The 13,052-nt window shown below is 58.8% G+C and overlaps 3 protein-coding genes across 4 annotated transcripts in view; 1 reads left to right on the top strand and 2 right to left on the bottom strand.

The window, feature by feature from the left end:
• The window catches only part of DNAJB13 (DnaJ heat shock protein family (Hsp40) member B13), a 4,187-nt gene extending 2,208 nt beyond the window's left edge, over window positions 1-1,979 (top strand). The window contains exons 5-8 of one of the 2 annotated variants that reach the window (XM_085311220.1): window positions 196-309; window positions 1,008-1,121; window positions 1,486-1,562; window positions 1,762-1,979. In XM_085311220.1, coding sequence (XP_085167346.1) covers window positions 196-309; window positions 1,008-1,121; window positions 1,486-1,562; window positions 1,762-1,915 — 459 coding nt within the window. In that variant the 3' untranslated portion in view covers window positions 1,916-1,979. Of the gene's footprint in view, window positions 1-195; window positions 310-1,007; window positions 1,122-1,485; window positions 1,615-1,761 lie in introns of both variants that reach the window. The other variant, XM_085311221.1, reaches the window with a different exon arrangement.
• Window positions 1,980-2,739: 760 nt separating this feature from the next.
• On the bottom strand, window positions 2,740-4,789 carry LOC146592345 (dicarboxylate carrier UCP2-like). Its single transcript, XM_085311218.1, has 7 exons — window positions 4,560-4,789; window positions 4,256-4,414; window positions 3,941-4,148; window positions 3,667-3,861; window positions 3,485-3,586; window positions 3,188-3,368; window positions 2,740-3,044 (listed from the first exon to the last, which is right to left on the bottom strand). Exons 2-7 carry the CDS (start codon window positions 4,379-4,381, stop codon window positions 2,930-2,932), a joined length of 927 nt encoding a protein of 308 aa, XP_085167344.1. The 5' UTR covers window positions 4,382-4,414; window positions 4,560-4,789; the 3' UTR covers window positions 2,740-2,929.
• Window positions 4,790-6,035: 1,246 nt separating this feature from the next.
• C2CD3 (C2 domain containing 3 centriole elongation regulator) overlaps window positions 6,036-13,052 on the bottom strand; it is a gene marked incomplete at its 5' end in the record, with an annotated part of 49,356 nt that continues 42,339 nt past the window's right edge. The window contains one exon of the mRNA XM_085311217.1: window positions 6,036-7,015. Coding sequence (XP_085167343.1) covers window positions 6,872-7,015 — 144 coding nt within the window. The remainder of the gene's footprint in view (window positions 7,016-13,052) is intronic.

Raw genomic sequence — 13,052 nt, 5'->3', positions numbered from 1 at the left:
CAGCACCACGAGGCTGTGATCCAGCCTGGGAGCTGAGCGCCGCTGCGAACGGAGCCGACGCTGCTCCGACGGCAGGGGTTTCCTCTCCCCRCAGACCTTGTCCCTGCCTCTTCCCGAGCAGTGTCGCTCCGCAGGCTGCCGCTGCATCGCCCCTGCCGGGACCAGCTCCCCTAGCCCCCGTGCTCATCCCCCCAGGTGATGAATGAAGATGGCCAGACGACCACCATCAGAGATAAAATACTGACGATCGACGTGCAGCCGGGCTGGAAGCAGGGCACCAGGATCACCTTTGAGAGGGAAGGAGACCAGGTGAGGCCGGCGGCGGCCAGGCCCGCGCCGCGTTGCGCTGGCTTTCAGAGCCCCGGGAGCCCACGGCCTGGGGACGTGCCGGTGGCGCTCAGAAACCCGCGGGAATCGCTCTTCCTGCCTAGCTTTTCCTTGCGATGAGCACCAGCGTTTGGCAGGGGTGGTGTTCYGCCTCTCCTCGTCTTTGCAAAACGCAGGCTGCTCTCCCTTGCCCTAGCAGGGGACTTTCTTAAAAGAGCCTTTTTGCTTTTAACGGGAAATGCAAGTGTGGCAGTGGGCGAGGGAGGGAAGGGGGTTGGAAGTTAATCTTGGGCAAAAGGAAGCTTTTTCTCCTAAGAATTCAGTACACGKTTGTATTAAATAGGAGCAAAGAAAAAGCCTTCTGAAACAACCTGCATAACAGTGCTCTTCCTGCTTTGCTTGCTGAGATTTCATGCTGTGGTACTTGTCATACTGGATCCCTCCCCGTTCCCAGCCACTCCCAGAGTCTCTGTGACAAAATGGGAAATGTGAGACCCTAGTTTTTACTGTAAAAATCATTAGATGGGATTTTTCCTTTAAGGAAGAAAATACTTCTCCTCTCTCCCCAGCCAGCTGGAAGCAGCAACACAAGGGCATTCATCCCTGTCACCTTTCCCCATATGAAAGTGTTTGTGTTACACTGAACCGTTTCCAGGTATCCCTTTTCCTTGACTTTTTAGGGCCCAAACATCATTCCAGCCGATATCACCTTTGTCGTCCGAGAGAAACTCCACCCCAGGTTTAAAAGAGCAGACGACAACCTCATTTACGTAGCCACCATCCCCCTGGTAAAGGTAAAGATCTTCTCAGGGSCTGGCCCAGGTCCCTGCTGGACAAAGAGAAGCGATTGAGCCGGACCCAGAACTTCAGTTCTGCTTCGTCAGGCGGCCACGAAATGCACGGAGCGGGGAGGAGACCCCCGGGCTTTAGGGCTCCAGCTAGGCCACGGGGTGGCTGGATTTATTCACGGCACAGCTGTGCGTGTGCAGGGAGACTGAGAGCAGCTGCTAGGTGCTTGGAGGAGCCTTCACTTGCGCGGGAGGCTGTGAAGGGCCAGGTGTCCTTCCTGGCCGCCCGCTTCGCTCACACAAGCAGTGGCTAAAAGGGCTCCCGGGGAGGGCGAAAAGGCAGCTCGGGGCTTCGCTCCGCGTCTTGCAGGCGCTGATCGGCTGCACGGTGGACGTGAAGACGCTGGACGGGAGGCTGCTCAACATCCCCATCAACGACATTGTGGAGTAAGCGCTGCCCTGAAAAACACCCTGCAGAGCGGGCGTGAGGCTCGGCACGGTGCGGGGCCAGCCCGGACGTTGCGCACGTCCGGCCTCGATGCTCTAGAGCCAGAGGCCTGTGACCCCCCAAATCACCACCCCACATTCGGCTCTCGGGGCCRGGAGCGTCTCACTGCCCCTCTCAGRCCCTTCCTTTGCTTCRCAGCCCCAGGTACTGCAAGGTTGTGCCAGGGGAGGGCATGCCGCTGTTCCAGGACCCCGCGCGCAAGGGCGATCTCATCATGTACTTCGATATCTCCTTTCCCAAGCAGCTCACGCCTGACAAGAAGAAGCTCTTGAGGAAGGCGCTCCTGTGCTAGGGGGAGGAGAGGAGAGGATCCCTCCAYGCTCCTCCAAGCAATAAAGCTCTGTTCCCTGTGTAAAGACTAGAGATTTTTCCAGGTTTCCTGCAGTCTACAGACGCAGAGCCCCTTGGAGATGGTGTTTTTCCACCAGCCAGGCTCCACTCCACTTTGCTTTCTGGCCTCTGCCCAGTAGCTTCCCCACTTTACCCCCAGSAGCAGCCGCGCTGCAGCGATGCCTGACGGCCCCCCCAAGGTGAGCAGCACCGAGCACAACTCCCCACGTGGCTCMAACCTCCCGGGGTGCTGCAGGGACCTGCACCAGCCTCAGGACTCGCTGGGATGAGCTGGTCCCTGTCCTCCAGCTGAGATGGAGGCTCCCAGAGCCCTGAAAAAACGTTCCGAGGGAGCTGGAGGGCCCAGTTCTCCTCCTCCCAGTCCGGCCAGCTCCTGGCTGGGAAGACAGCGCTCACAAATGCTCTTCTGCAGCAGGCAGGCCAAGGTGGGTCAAACTTTGGTTTTACTCAAAGAGGTGCACGAGGCAAGTTAATCATCGCTCCACCAAAGCTGCCCTGAGCTGGTGAGGGTCTTTGGAGTCCCCCCCCCCCAAAAAAAGAGGACTCATATTCTGAAAAGCTGCTTCCTTCTCTGCTGCCGAAGGCTCTACCATCCTCACACCCCAACACTACGTGCAGGTGGCTCCTGGGCCTGCTCTGGCCTCCTGGTCTGGGACCACGTCTCCAGGCGCTGGCTGCCAGCTCAGCACCTGGGATGGGGCTGGAAGCCCCCCAGGGCCAACGTGGACCCAGCGAACCAGCAGGGTTTGGGAAAGACCAGAAGCATTTGAAAAAAGAARACGGAAGGCGCGCAATTTACTTAAAGCCTCACTGTGGCCACGGCAAGGCCCGAGGCTTTCCGCGTCCTCGTGCCGGGGGCGCCCGTCTCCTCCGCCCCGCGGCGAGACTCCCTCCAGCGCCGGCGCGCGAGGAGGCGCGGCGGTGGCGGCGGCGCGGCAGGAGCTCCGCGGCGGGCTCAGAAGGGGGCTTCCCGCGAGCCGCGGGCGGCCGTGAGGGCCCGTTTCAGCTGCTCGTAGGTCACGAACATCACCACGTTCCAGGAGCCCAGGCGCAGGAAGGCGGGCGTGAACCTGCGCCAGAGCAGCCGGGCGGGCGGTCGGCAGCCGCCGGGCCGCGGGCGCCGGCTTTCCCGAGCCGTCTCCGAGACGGCGGCTCCACCCCGGAGGCGGCTTCGGCTCGGAGGAGGGCGGCACAGGGCCAAGCCCCGACTCACCCCTTGTAGAAAGCCTGCGGGCCCTCCCCTGCGAGCGTGGCGAGGGCGCAGCGCGCGGCGCTGCCGTACTGCCCGGGCACGGAGTTCATGTAGCGCGTCCTCACCACGTCCACGGGCGAGGCGACGAGCGTGGCGCAGAAGCCGGCCCCGAAGGCGGCGGCGAAGTGGCACGGGAGGTGATCTGCCGAGCGGAGGCCGGTGAGGAGCGGGGGGCCGGCGGGGAGCGGGGGGCCGGCGGGGAGCGGGGGGCTCTGCCACGGCGGTTAACGCCGCTCCGCCGGGGCGGGACGAACTCACCCGTCATCAGGCGGGACTCGAGCAGCGCGTCCTTGAGGACGTCGTAGGTGACCAGCTCGGCGCAGTTCACGATGGCGTTGCGGGCGATGTTGGGGGACGTTCCTGCAGGAGGGGAAGGGAGCGCTCAGGGCGGCGGCGRCGGCGGGGCGGCCCCGGCTGCGCCCTCGGGCACCCGCGCTCACCCTTCCACAGCCCGCGCACTCCCTCCTCCTTGGCGATGGTCCTGTAGGCGTCCACRGTGCCCTGGTAGCGGCGGGCGCCCTCCGCGCGCGCCCGCGCTTGGAAGCGCACCTTCACCACGTCCGTGGGCTGGGCGAGGGCGACGGCCAGCGCGCCCGTGGTGCAGCCGGCGAGCAGCCGGCTCCCCAGCCCGGCGCCTGGAGAGCGGCCAAGGGAAATCAGAGAAACCAGAGCGAATCCTGCTCCGAGGGGCCGGCGGCGGCGCCCGCGACTTACGCTCGGGCGCTTTGGCGTAGAACTGCTTCACGGAGTCGTAGAGGCCGATGCGGAYGGAGGCGAAGCTCACCTGGCGCTGGAGCCCCGCCACCAGCCCGCTGTAGAGGCTCCGGGCGCCCTCCGTCCTCACCATGGTGGCGATGGTGCCGAAGACGCCCCTGTAGCGGGCGCCCGCCGCGCCGCCCGCCGCCTTCGCCTCCCCCTGGATCTGGGCAGCACGGAGGAGGAGGAGGAGGAGGAGGAGGAGGAGGAGGCGAAGGCTTGAGGCGGCTCCTGGAGCGACGGCGAGCAAAGCCGCGGCGGCGCCCGCCTCACCTGCAGCCGCACTTTGGCCGTGTCCAGGGGGAAGGTGACGAGGTCGGCGAAGCAGGCGGCCGCGCCGGCCCCCACGAACCTCACGGCGGCCGTCGGCGGCACCTCGCTGGGCCCCAAGCCCACCATGGCGCCGGGATCACGCGCCGGACGGCGGGAAGCCTAGACGAGCCGGGCAGGACAGCCCTGAGGGGGCCGCGGAGCCCGCTCCGCCGGGGCTCCCCCTGCTCCCTGCCCCGTGCCCCGGCACCGCCGCTCTGCCCGCGCCGACCGGGCACCGGCCCCCTGCCCCGGGCGCGCTGGTTACCGGGTCCGGGCGTCCGGGGCTCGATCAGGCGGCCCGGAAAGCGTCCCGCTCCTCGACGGCGTTTTGGGTCCCGTCACCTTCCATAGACGGCGGAGGAAGGCGATGCCCCGGGCTCATGCTAGTCCTGCGGGAAGGGGACGGCGGGGGGAGACGGGCCAGGGGGGCCGCGGGGCCCCGGCCCCGGCCCCGGCCCCCGCCCGGACCCACCTGCTGCAGGCGGCGGCGAGCGCGGAGCGACCCGGGCGCGGGGCCCCCGCAGCGCCGCGGCTCTTATAGCGCCGCCGCTCCGCCCCGGGGAGGGGGGAGGGACCCGGGTTCGCGCCCCGGCGGCGGCGGGAGGGGCCGCGCCGGACCCGGGTTCGAGCCCCGGCGGCGGCGGGAGGGGCCGCGCCGGACCCGGGTTCGAGCCCCGGCGGCGGCGGGAGGGGCCGCGCCGGACCCGGGTTCGCGCCCCGGGGTTGCTACAGCKCTCGGCTGGCGCCGCCGTGGGCCAGCGAGCGCTGGTGCCCCAGCGGCAGCCCCCGAGTCGTGTCCCCCGCCCCCAAAAAAAGAAAGAAACAAACAAACAAAAAACAAAAAAAAAACCCATCGTTGCTGCCTCCTCACCACGAGCGCMGCTTTGGTGGAACCTGCCCGGCTCCGTGCGGAGCATCACCAGCCCCCAAACCGGAGCCRCGGTTCCCTCCACTCCTGGCCCTGACAGCTGCCACGACCCCAAAACGGGGATTAACGGGGAGTTTTTAGCTTACGGCTACGGCACTCCTCTGCAGGCAGGACCACCCCGGCAAGGGGCGCGGGAAGAGATGTCAAGCAGGGATAAAATTCGGCTATTTACAGGCTGAGACACGAGCATCCGGCAAACGCATCCTGCGGCCGGGCTGCCTCCTGCCGCGTTCTCCTGCGCTGACCCAGCTGCAAGCGAGGAAACCGCTGAACTCGCGTCCCTGGAGCCGGCTCCGTTTGGCCCCCGCTGACATTTGCCTCCTGCCTTGGGTGAGCGCGGGGCTCCCTGGCATCCAGCCAGGTCACGCGGTGGCACTGAGGTCGGGGACATCAGGTTCAGCCTGAGGACATTCGATACCCAGGAGATTTGCTGATGTCGCCCCCCCCAAGACAGCAACTCACTGAAAAATAAGCCCGAACAGGATCCTCTTCGGCAGCTGGTCCYGGCTTTCCTGGGCAGGAAGAGCTCCCGGCCTCGGCACGGCTTCGCCAGCCTAAATTGGAGACTGGCATTAGCAGCAAAATTATGCATTTGGATTCCCCCTTCTGGGAAAAACAAAAGGGCAGAGGCGGGAAGAGAAAGGGAGGGTTGAAGTTCTGGGTCCCTGGATCCCAAATCCGACGGGACGCTGACGGTGAGGGTGGCCGTAAAGGCAGATCCGTGCTGGTGGGACCCCGATGTCCACCTCGCCCCTCGAGGCCCTTACGTGTTCCCCCGCCACCTCTCAGAAAGCATCTTTATAAAGTCCCACCAGCAAGTTTTCTGGTGGGAAACAAGTCCCAGGAACCGGTGAACAGGAGGCTTTGACGTGGCAGCAGTACATTCAAGCAYGAGGTGACAAGAAACCAGTGCAATTTTATTGAAACACAAAGAGCATTTGGATAGTGGTACAAAAATAACTTAGCTTGGTTTRCTTTGTAGTCCATCATCTGAAAGACACCCAACAAAAAAAGGTACAAAAATTATTTACAGCACAAAAGCACGTATTTCTGATAAAAACACTTTGTACATGGACTGGTATCTTACAGCATCCTGGGCTTGTGCTTACGAAGCCGCTCAGGCACGTTCGATCGTTTAGCACTCAGAGAATCAGGCAATCAAGCTCCCGCCACACACGGGAACGGGAGCTCGCCTTCCCTCTCGCTCCGCAGCGCCCGCAGACGGCGGAGCGACGGTTTTCCATCTCACTACGGAGYGAGAAATTCCTGTTTTCCACACCTTTGGCTTCAAGAAAAAGCAGCTGCCCCAAAACGGGGCCGTTTGTTTCCCCAGCTTATTAAAGAAATAATTACAAGAAACTCCACACAAGTAAATCTCAGAGATGCCTTTTTCCTCGTGTATCTGAAGACCAGGGAACAGCCCACTGATCCGAGTCTCGCCAGGGCCCGGCCTTGCAGGACTCAGCTCCCTACGGGAGCCGATCCCTTGCTTGACCGCTGGGATTTTGCGTCCTTTAAACACGTACCAACGAGGCAAATTAAAAATCAGGGATCGAAACCTGCTYACGCCACCTCGTCCGCCTGGGAGGAGCCGGCGTTTGCCCGCATCGGGCGCGAGCGGCGGCTGGGAAGCAGCCCCACGCGCAGCCCTACTCCTTCTTGGACAGGCGAGCGGAGAAAATCCTGGCGATTCTTTCGGTTTCCTCCTCYGGGAGATCAGCCAAGGGCAGGTTTGGCCTGTGACGGTTCAGGCTCCGGTAGGGAATTCCCTGCAGCGCAGCCCCGCTTCCGCTCTAAGGAGAAAAAGAGAGAAAAAAAAAATAAAACTGTGTGGCTTATGCGGCCCGTGACYGCTCCGAGAGCCAGAAGAAAAGCCCTCGCGCCCCACGCGCTGCCGCAGGTCGCCGGCTGCCCTGCACGAGCCGCGTGTCCCGCCGCACGCGCGGAGAGGCGTCGCGGCGCCCGCCGGGGCCGGGTCGGCGTTGCCTCTGCGGCCCCGGTTCTGCTTTCCGYGTCCAGGGAAGGATGAGTCAGCCGGCGCGCGGCGACGGAAACCACCGCGCTGCGAGCCAACGGCCGCCTCCCACCCGGGATTTACGCGTTTCCCTGCATCCCTCCCAGCGTCCAAAGATGCTCAAAAATTCCCCCGTTCCCCTTCGGGAGCAAAATGCCACCTGCAGATCAGACACCCCAAAGCAGCCGCCACCGTCCCTTTACGCTTCCTCAAAACACTTGCTCTCCGCGATGCCCCAGGCGCCGTTTTTATTCTCCCTCCTCGCTGCGCTGYGGCGTAAGCGCAGCGACTTCAACGGCGCCGTCAGCCCGGCGAACGCCCCAGCCACGGCTGCGCCCCGTCCTTCGGGAGCGAGGCTCTTCCGAGCGACGCCGAGACCGGAGCGGCTGGAACGGCAGGGCCACGTTCGGCTACCAGGGCACCTCCGCTGCGGAGCTCCCCTTTCCCCCCGTGCGGCAACGCGCTGCCTCTCCCTGGCAGCTCAGCCGGCGTTTCGGATGCAAACGTCCGCCCTGGAGACGACCGTTTCCTAACCCCTAGAAAGGATTTCCTTGGAAAAAAAACCCACGATGATGAAATACTGCCTGGCCAACACGCGGTCGCCTCTGCAACGCTCTTCCTCCTCCTCCGCGTTGTGGAAAGCAAGAGCCGAAGTCCAGAACCAGGAAGGAGCCCAGGCTACACAACTGGCACTGCACGGCCACCTCCCAGGTCCATGAACGTCTTCTCCATGGGCTGAGGTCTTCCCTGAGCCAAGGTCTCCGTGCACTGAACCACTGGAATTACACCTGCCTCTGGCTCTCTGAATTATTACTCGCGTTTCCCCTCAGGTAAAAGCCTGACGTATTAAGCCAGAGATGCTTTCGGATAACCCCTTCGTTCAACCTTTCAGCCGGGAACTCCAGGGAACAGCAGGAGCCCACGCGGCGCCCGTGAGCGCGGGCGTCTCCTGACGGGACCCCGCCACTGATGCCTAGTTTATGCTCTTCACTTCCCTGCTGCTCTGTGAGTGAGCAAACAAATTAATGGAAGCAAAAAGTACTTTTTCCCTAAAGTTAAAGGAAATGGAAAAAAYAAACTAACTCCCTGGAAAGCCACCGAGCTTCAATCCCCCCGCCCCGGCCGAGAGCCTGCAGGAAGCWGCGCTGTTCCCAGAACAGCGCAGCTCAAGTGCCGGGCTGGGAACGGCCCCTGGAGAGCGGCTGTTTAGCCCGAAAGCGGATCGCCGAGGCCGGCCCTTCGCCGGCATCGCTGGGCCGCGTCCCCGGCTCGGCCGGGCTCGGTGGGAAGGTCTCCTAAGGTGACCGGCTCTCTTCCACGACGAGCAGCACGAGGATCGACGTCCTTCTCGGAGATTTCTCGTGTTTCGTTACCTGCGCTTTACAGACTCAGCCAAAGAGCGCAATAAATATCAGCGCTTGGGCAGCAGTGTTGTCGAAGAACCTTATGTGGAAACAGCCGGTCAAAAAAAAGAAAAAGGAAAAAAAAAACAAAACCCAAACCACGTATAAATCCTGGGTTTGCTTGTTTGCTACGCAATTTTTTGCCCAATACAGACCTGCTATTGCTTCATGCTGTTGCTGTAAGAAACCAATTCTAGCTAAACATCAATCATAATTTCTGCATAGACATGAGACCAAGAGAGGCTAAAAACCCCAGGGCGAGATTTCCCCAAAGCCGGTGCCTACGTGCTTCCCGCACAACCCGGCTTGGGAGGCAGCTGGCTCCGCGCCCGCAGAGATGACCGTTTCGGTTGCCGGCTGCTTGGTTAATAAAGGTGGCGACGAGGACGGGAACCGCTCACCCGTTTTTGATGGCAAACCACGCAGAAAAGGCTCACAGCAAGGGAACTGTAATTTCCCATACCCTGAATATCACCTCCAAGTTCGATACTTTGTGTAAGTTATACCAGCAGCGCCGCAAAGGACTCCAGACTGCATCCGGGAGAACTGCTAGGGCCTCTAACACTGTAAAATAGTGTCAGCTTTTACGATACCGAAAACGTACGTTTATACTTAACAGAATCYTTGTTTTGTTTTTTGTCCTTCTTAATGCTGCTTTGAAAGATTTTCCTTAATCAAAATGTAAGAAGTTGAGAGAGATTAAGTGCAGACTTGGTAACATTAAAAGCTTTAAAAATAATAATAAAAAAAGAGGGTAGAGATACGTGCGTAGCGGCCAGCCAGCCAGCCAGCCTCCCCCAGGCAGCGCACGCTGCTCAGGGTTGCTCAGAGAAGCCCAGCTCAGCAGCTTATCCTTCCCACAGCCTTTTCTGAGTCAGTTGTTCCCAAAACAGCTGAAACATTAGTACCGGCTGGAGGAGGGACCAGCAACCAGCTCAGCTGGCTCCGTGCCGGCTCTGACCTCCATACACTGCGCATTAAGCAGCATTTTCTTCTGAAAACTGGTTTTACCCATTTGCAAAGAATTTGCACAGAGCGCCTTGTCCCTCGGCTYGGGAAGGTTTGCAGCCTTAAATAAAATACAAGGAAATCCCGGCTCTCAAATCCAGTCCCCTAGCGGGACTGCAGCCGGACGACTCCCGCGCCGCTTCTCCGCGCTTCCACGTACCCCGACAACTCTCCGTTCTTCGGGCGAGCCGCGATGGTGACGCTCGTGCTCGGACAAGCGCCTTATTCGACCCTGGAGGAGGCTGCGAGGATCAGCGTATCTAGAACGACTGCACGGCAGCGCGCACGCAAAGCCCTCGTGGGAACTAACTGCGGTACTGCAGCGGAAGCAGGGTTACATCTGTCCTCCCGAGGTTGTCCAAGCGACCCTATCCGGGTACCGGCACAACCGCGTTTCCGAGCTTTGCCGTGAGAAGAGCGTGCAGGTGTCTGCAACGCTGCAGCCCGGGGAACGCTTTCGCCGATGCGCCCCGCCGCTACGTTTTAGATTTTATCGCTGACAATAAACGCCCTTGACTGTACAGCATCCGCCTTCTCAAAAGCTGGCTACGAACTCCCCCTCGTACGGGCATTTGCGCCCTACGCAGCGTTTCGGCGCGCAGCTGAGACGCAGCCACTCACGTTTCGTGYGCACGGAATAAATACGAACGGCTTTCGCCGATCCCACGGCACGTTCGCAGAGCGTTTCAGCGGCGGCAGCAGCCGGTCCTGCCGCTCGGCAGAGAGGCTAACGCACTGCGGGGGCCAAGGACACCGAGATGCCCGGACCTGCCAGCTGTCACAGAGATTGGCAGCACCACGGCTGGGTATTTCTACAGAAACGAAAGGACTTTGTTTTTTTTTTTTCTTTCTTTCCCCCTGTGTCACCCAGTGACCCAAATCAGCTGCCCAAATCTTACCCTGACTGTGAGAACTCTAAAAAGCGTCTGCAAAGGAGAAAGCAAGTGAGATTTTCTCCTTTGTTCTTTAAATGCTTTTCTTCTAAAAACTCAGGTGTTCCGACTCTGCTTTTGCAAGGAGAGACTGTGGGAGACACAAAACGAACAAAAATACATGAAGTGGATCCTAAAYAATTCAGGAGGCAGAGGGGCTGGAAGCCCGTCAGAGCTGACACGTGGGCTGTCTGCTGCTATTGGATGACACCAAGCCCACGGATAGCTCCTGACTGCAAATAAACTAAGTATGCCTGTAAAACAGGCCACCTACACGCGATTTCAGATAGGAGTAGCTAAAAGACTGTTTTTCATAGAGCACCGTGTCCATCTGCAGGAGCTCAGATGTGTTCAGATGCACGTGTCTGTCCTGAGGACCTTCCGCAAAGCAAACTTCCAGCCGTAAGAGAGGCTCGGCAGCTGTTCGCATCGCTAGTCTGCGACTGCAGGCGTGAATCCAAACAAAAAATAAAAATGAAAAGCAGTTAACGTTCCCGGCTCTCACACCTGACCAGAAACCTTACGAAGTTACACTTGCAGGTTTAACTCCACCGACATTTTGGGGAAAATGAGGAAGGAAAGAGCTACGCTTAAACTCTCCTCTATATAAAGCTATTTTTTCCTTTGAAACATGCGAACACCTTGCGCACGCGGCACTTAGCGAGCCACCTCGGCCTCAGCGCTGCCGTCTTTGAGACGCTGTTTCGCTGCAGGAGCTCRTTCCTGCACCAGTCACAACTTTAACGTGCCGCGCCGTTTCCAGAGCACGCTTGAACYGGCCCAGGCTAACATAAATGCTGCGGGCCCGGGATTCAAGCAGAGCAAACGGGTTTATTAGCGTTTTGTAAGTCTTGGGGGTCTGCTGATCTCACGGGCAAAGAAACAGGGYAGCAGCCCGCGAGGCAAAGGGTGTTTCGGCCTCGGGGCGCAGCAGGTTTGTTTGGCAGCCGGTTCTGCTCGCGCGCTGATAAACGAGAGCAGAGCTGTGTTAAGAGACTCCAGCCTACCCACTGGCGTGACCGGGTGCCTGCTCCTGCCTTCTGCACAGTAAAAGGTTTTAATCAAATCCCAGACCACATACAGTATCTGCACAGGGACGCGAGCGACACGGAAACCTTTTCTTCTTTCTCTGATCGTTCATGGCACTGAAAAAGCACTGCAGCATTTCTATAGCACTGGTTAATGGGACGGATTTGAAGTCTTAGCTCTGTTTTCCAGGTAACTTGAGTAAGGAAAAAGAGGACACAAGTTAATGGCTTTAGTGGCCGCAGCTGAAATAGGAGCAGATCAGAACAAACATTGCTTGTAAGCAAGCAAGGCTGCTTGCACGGCTGCTAGCCAGCTGCGTTTTTAGAGCAGATTAAAAAGAAGAACTGTTATTTGAGCCTGCCCACACCTGTGTTACATTATAAAAGTGTGATTTCTAATTTGCACTGAAGGTAAATCTATGTGAAATAAGAACTAAAAATATATTTATTCTAAGTAAGATTGGTTTCAATGCAAGTTCTGTATCCTTCAAACTACTCTTACAGGTGAGAGGGGAAAAGAAGTTAATGAAAAGTGTAATTCTCAAGTTTTTAAAGTATCTTTTTTTTCCAAAACAGTGCCATATCAGTAGACTGAGCCAACTCTGAAAGGGAGGGAGCCTTAATTTGTGCTTCCTAGCTAGCATCCCATTTTGGAATCACAGTAAGTGTTTTTACTCTAGCACAGGCTTATTCCAAAATCTAACTGGAATCAATGTTGCAGTGCCCTCTGTGCTACACCACACATCTGGAGAGATTGTATTTTTGCCCCCCAAAATCAGCAGTAGTATATAAAAGAATATGGAATCTACAAATGCAGAAGAGGCAAAGGAGGCGGCAAAAGTCAGAAATAATATTTGCGCTGTTCAGATGAGCCATGAGTTTGGATCATTATCCCTGGGTTATACCAGGAGCAGTCAGAAAAAGGGCAGAGCGGAAGAAAGCTCGCGGCTGCTTGCTGAACTTGGAAGTGGCAGAGGTGGATCCCAGGCTGCTGGACCGGAGGGGACAGCAGGTGACAAGTATGGAGCAGGGAAGCTGGGAAGGACCTCRAGAATGGGAAACTGCTTCATCATTTTGGGTAGGTAGGTGGGAAAAGCAGGGAAAGCACCACCAGAGAGGAGGTGGTGGCAGGAACACTAGGGATTCGCCAGCTGCCATGTAAGTGAAAGGTGACTGCTGATCTGTGGATGAAAACAGCCCTGAAGCTCGGATTTCAGCCTTGCTCTCAGGCTCAACATGTCTGAAGCAAGCTGAACTGAAACCAAACAAACCCAGATTTAGAAACTGATGCTTTTCGTGCCAATAAAGAATAAAAACATCAGAAAACACACTGCAGGAGCTGCAGTTTACTTACCGGCGAAAGTGAAAAACTTCTTGCTCTTCACGTTTGGTATTTGATGCTGCCTGCATAACCCCGGGGCACAACGGAGCCCTTCTCAACAGAC

Source organism: Rhea americana, unplaced genomic scaffold, assembly GCF_003343005.1.
Source record: "Rhea americana isolate MKP2758 unplaced genomic scaffold, rheAme1 scaffold_335, whole genome shotgun sequence".
NCBI classification, from domain to species: Eukaryota; Metazoa; Chordata; class Aves; order Rheiformes; family Rheidae; genus Rhea; species Rhea americana.
Note: the sequence above shows the minus strand (reverse complement) of the source record. Positions and strands in the feature narration are given on the sequence as shown.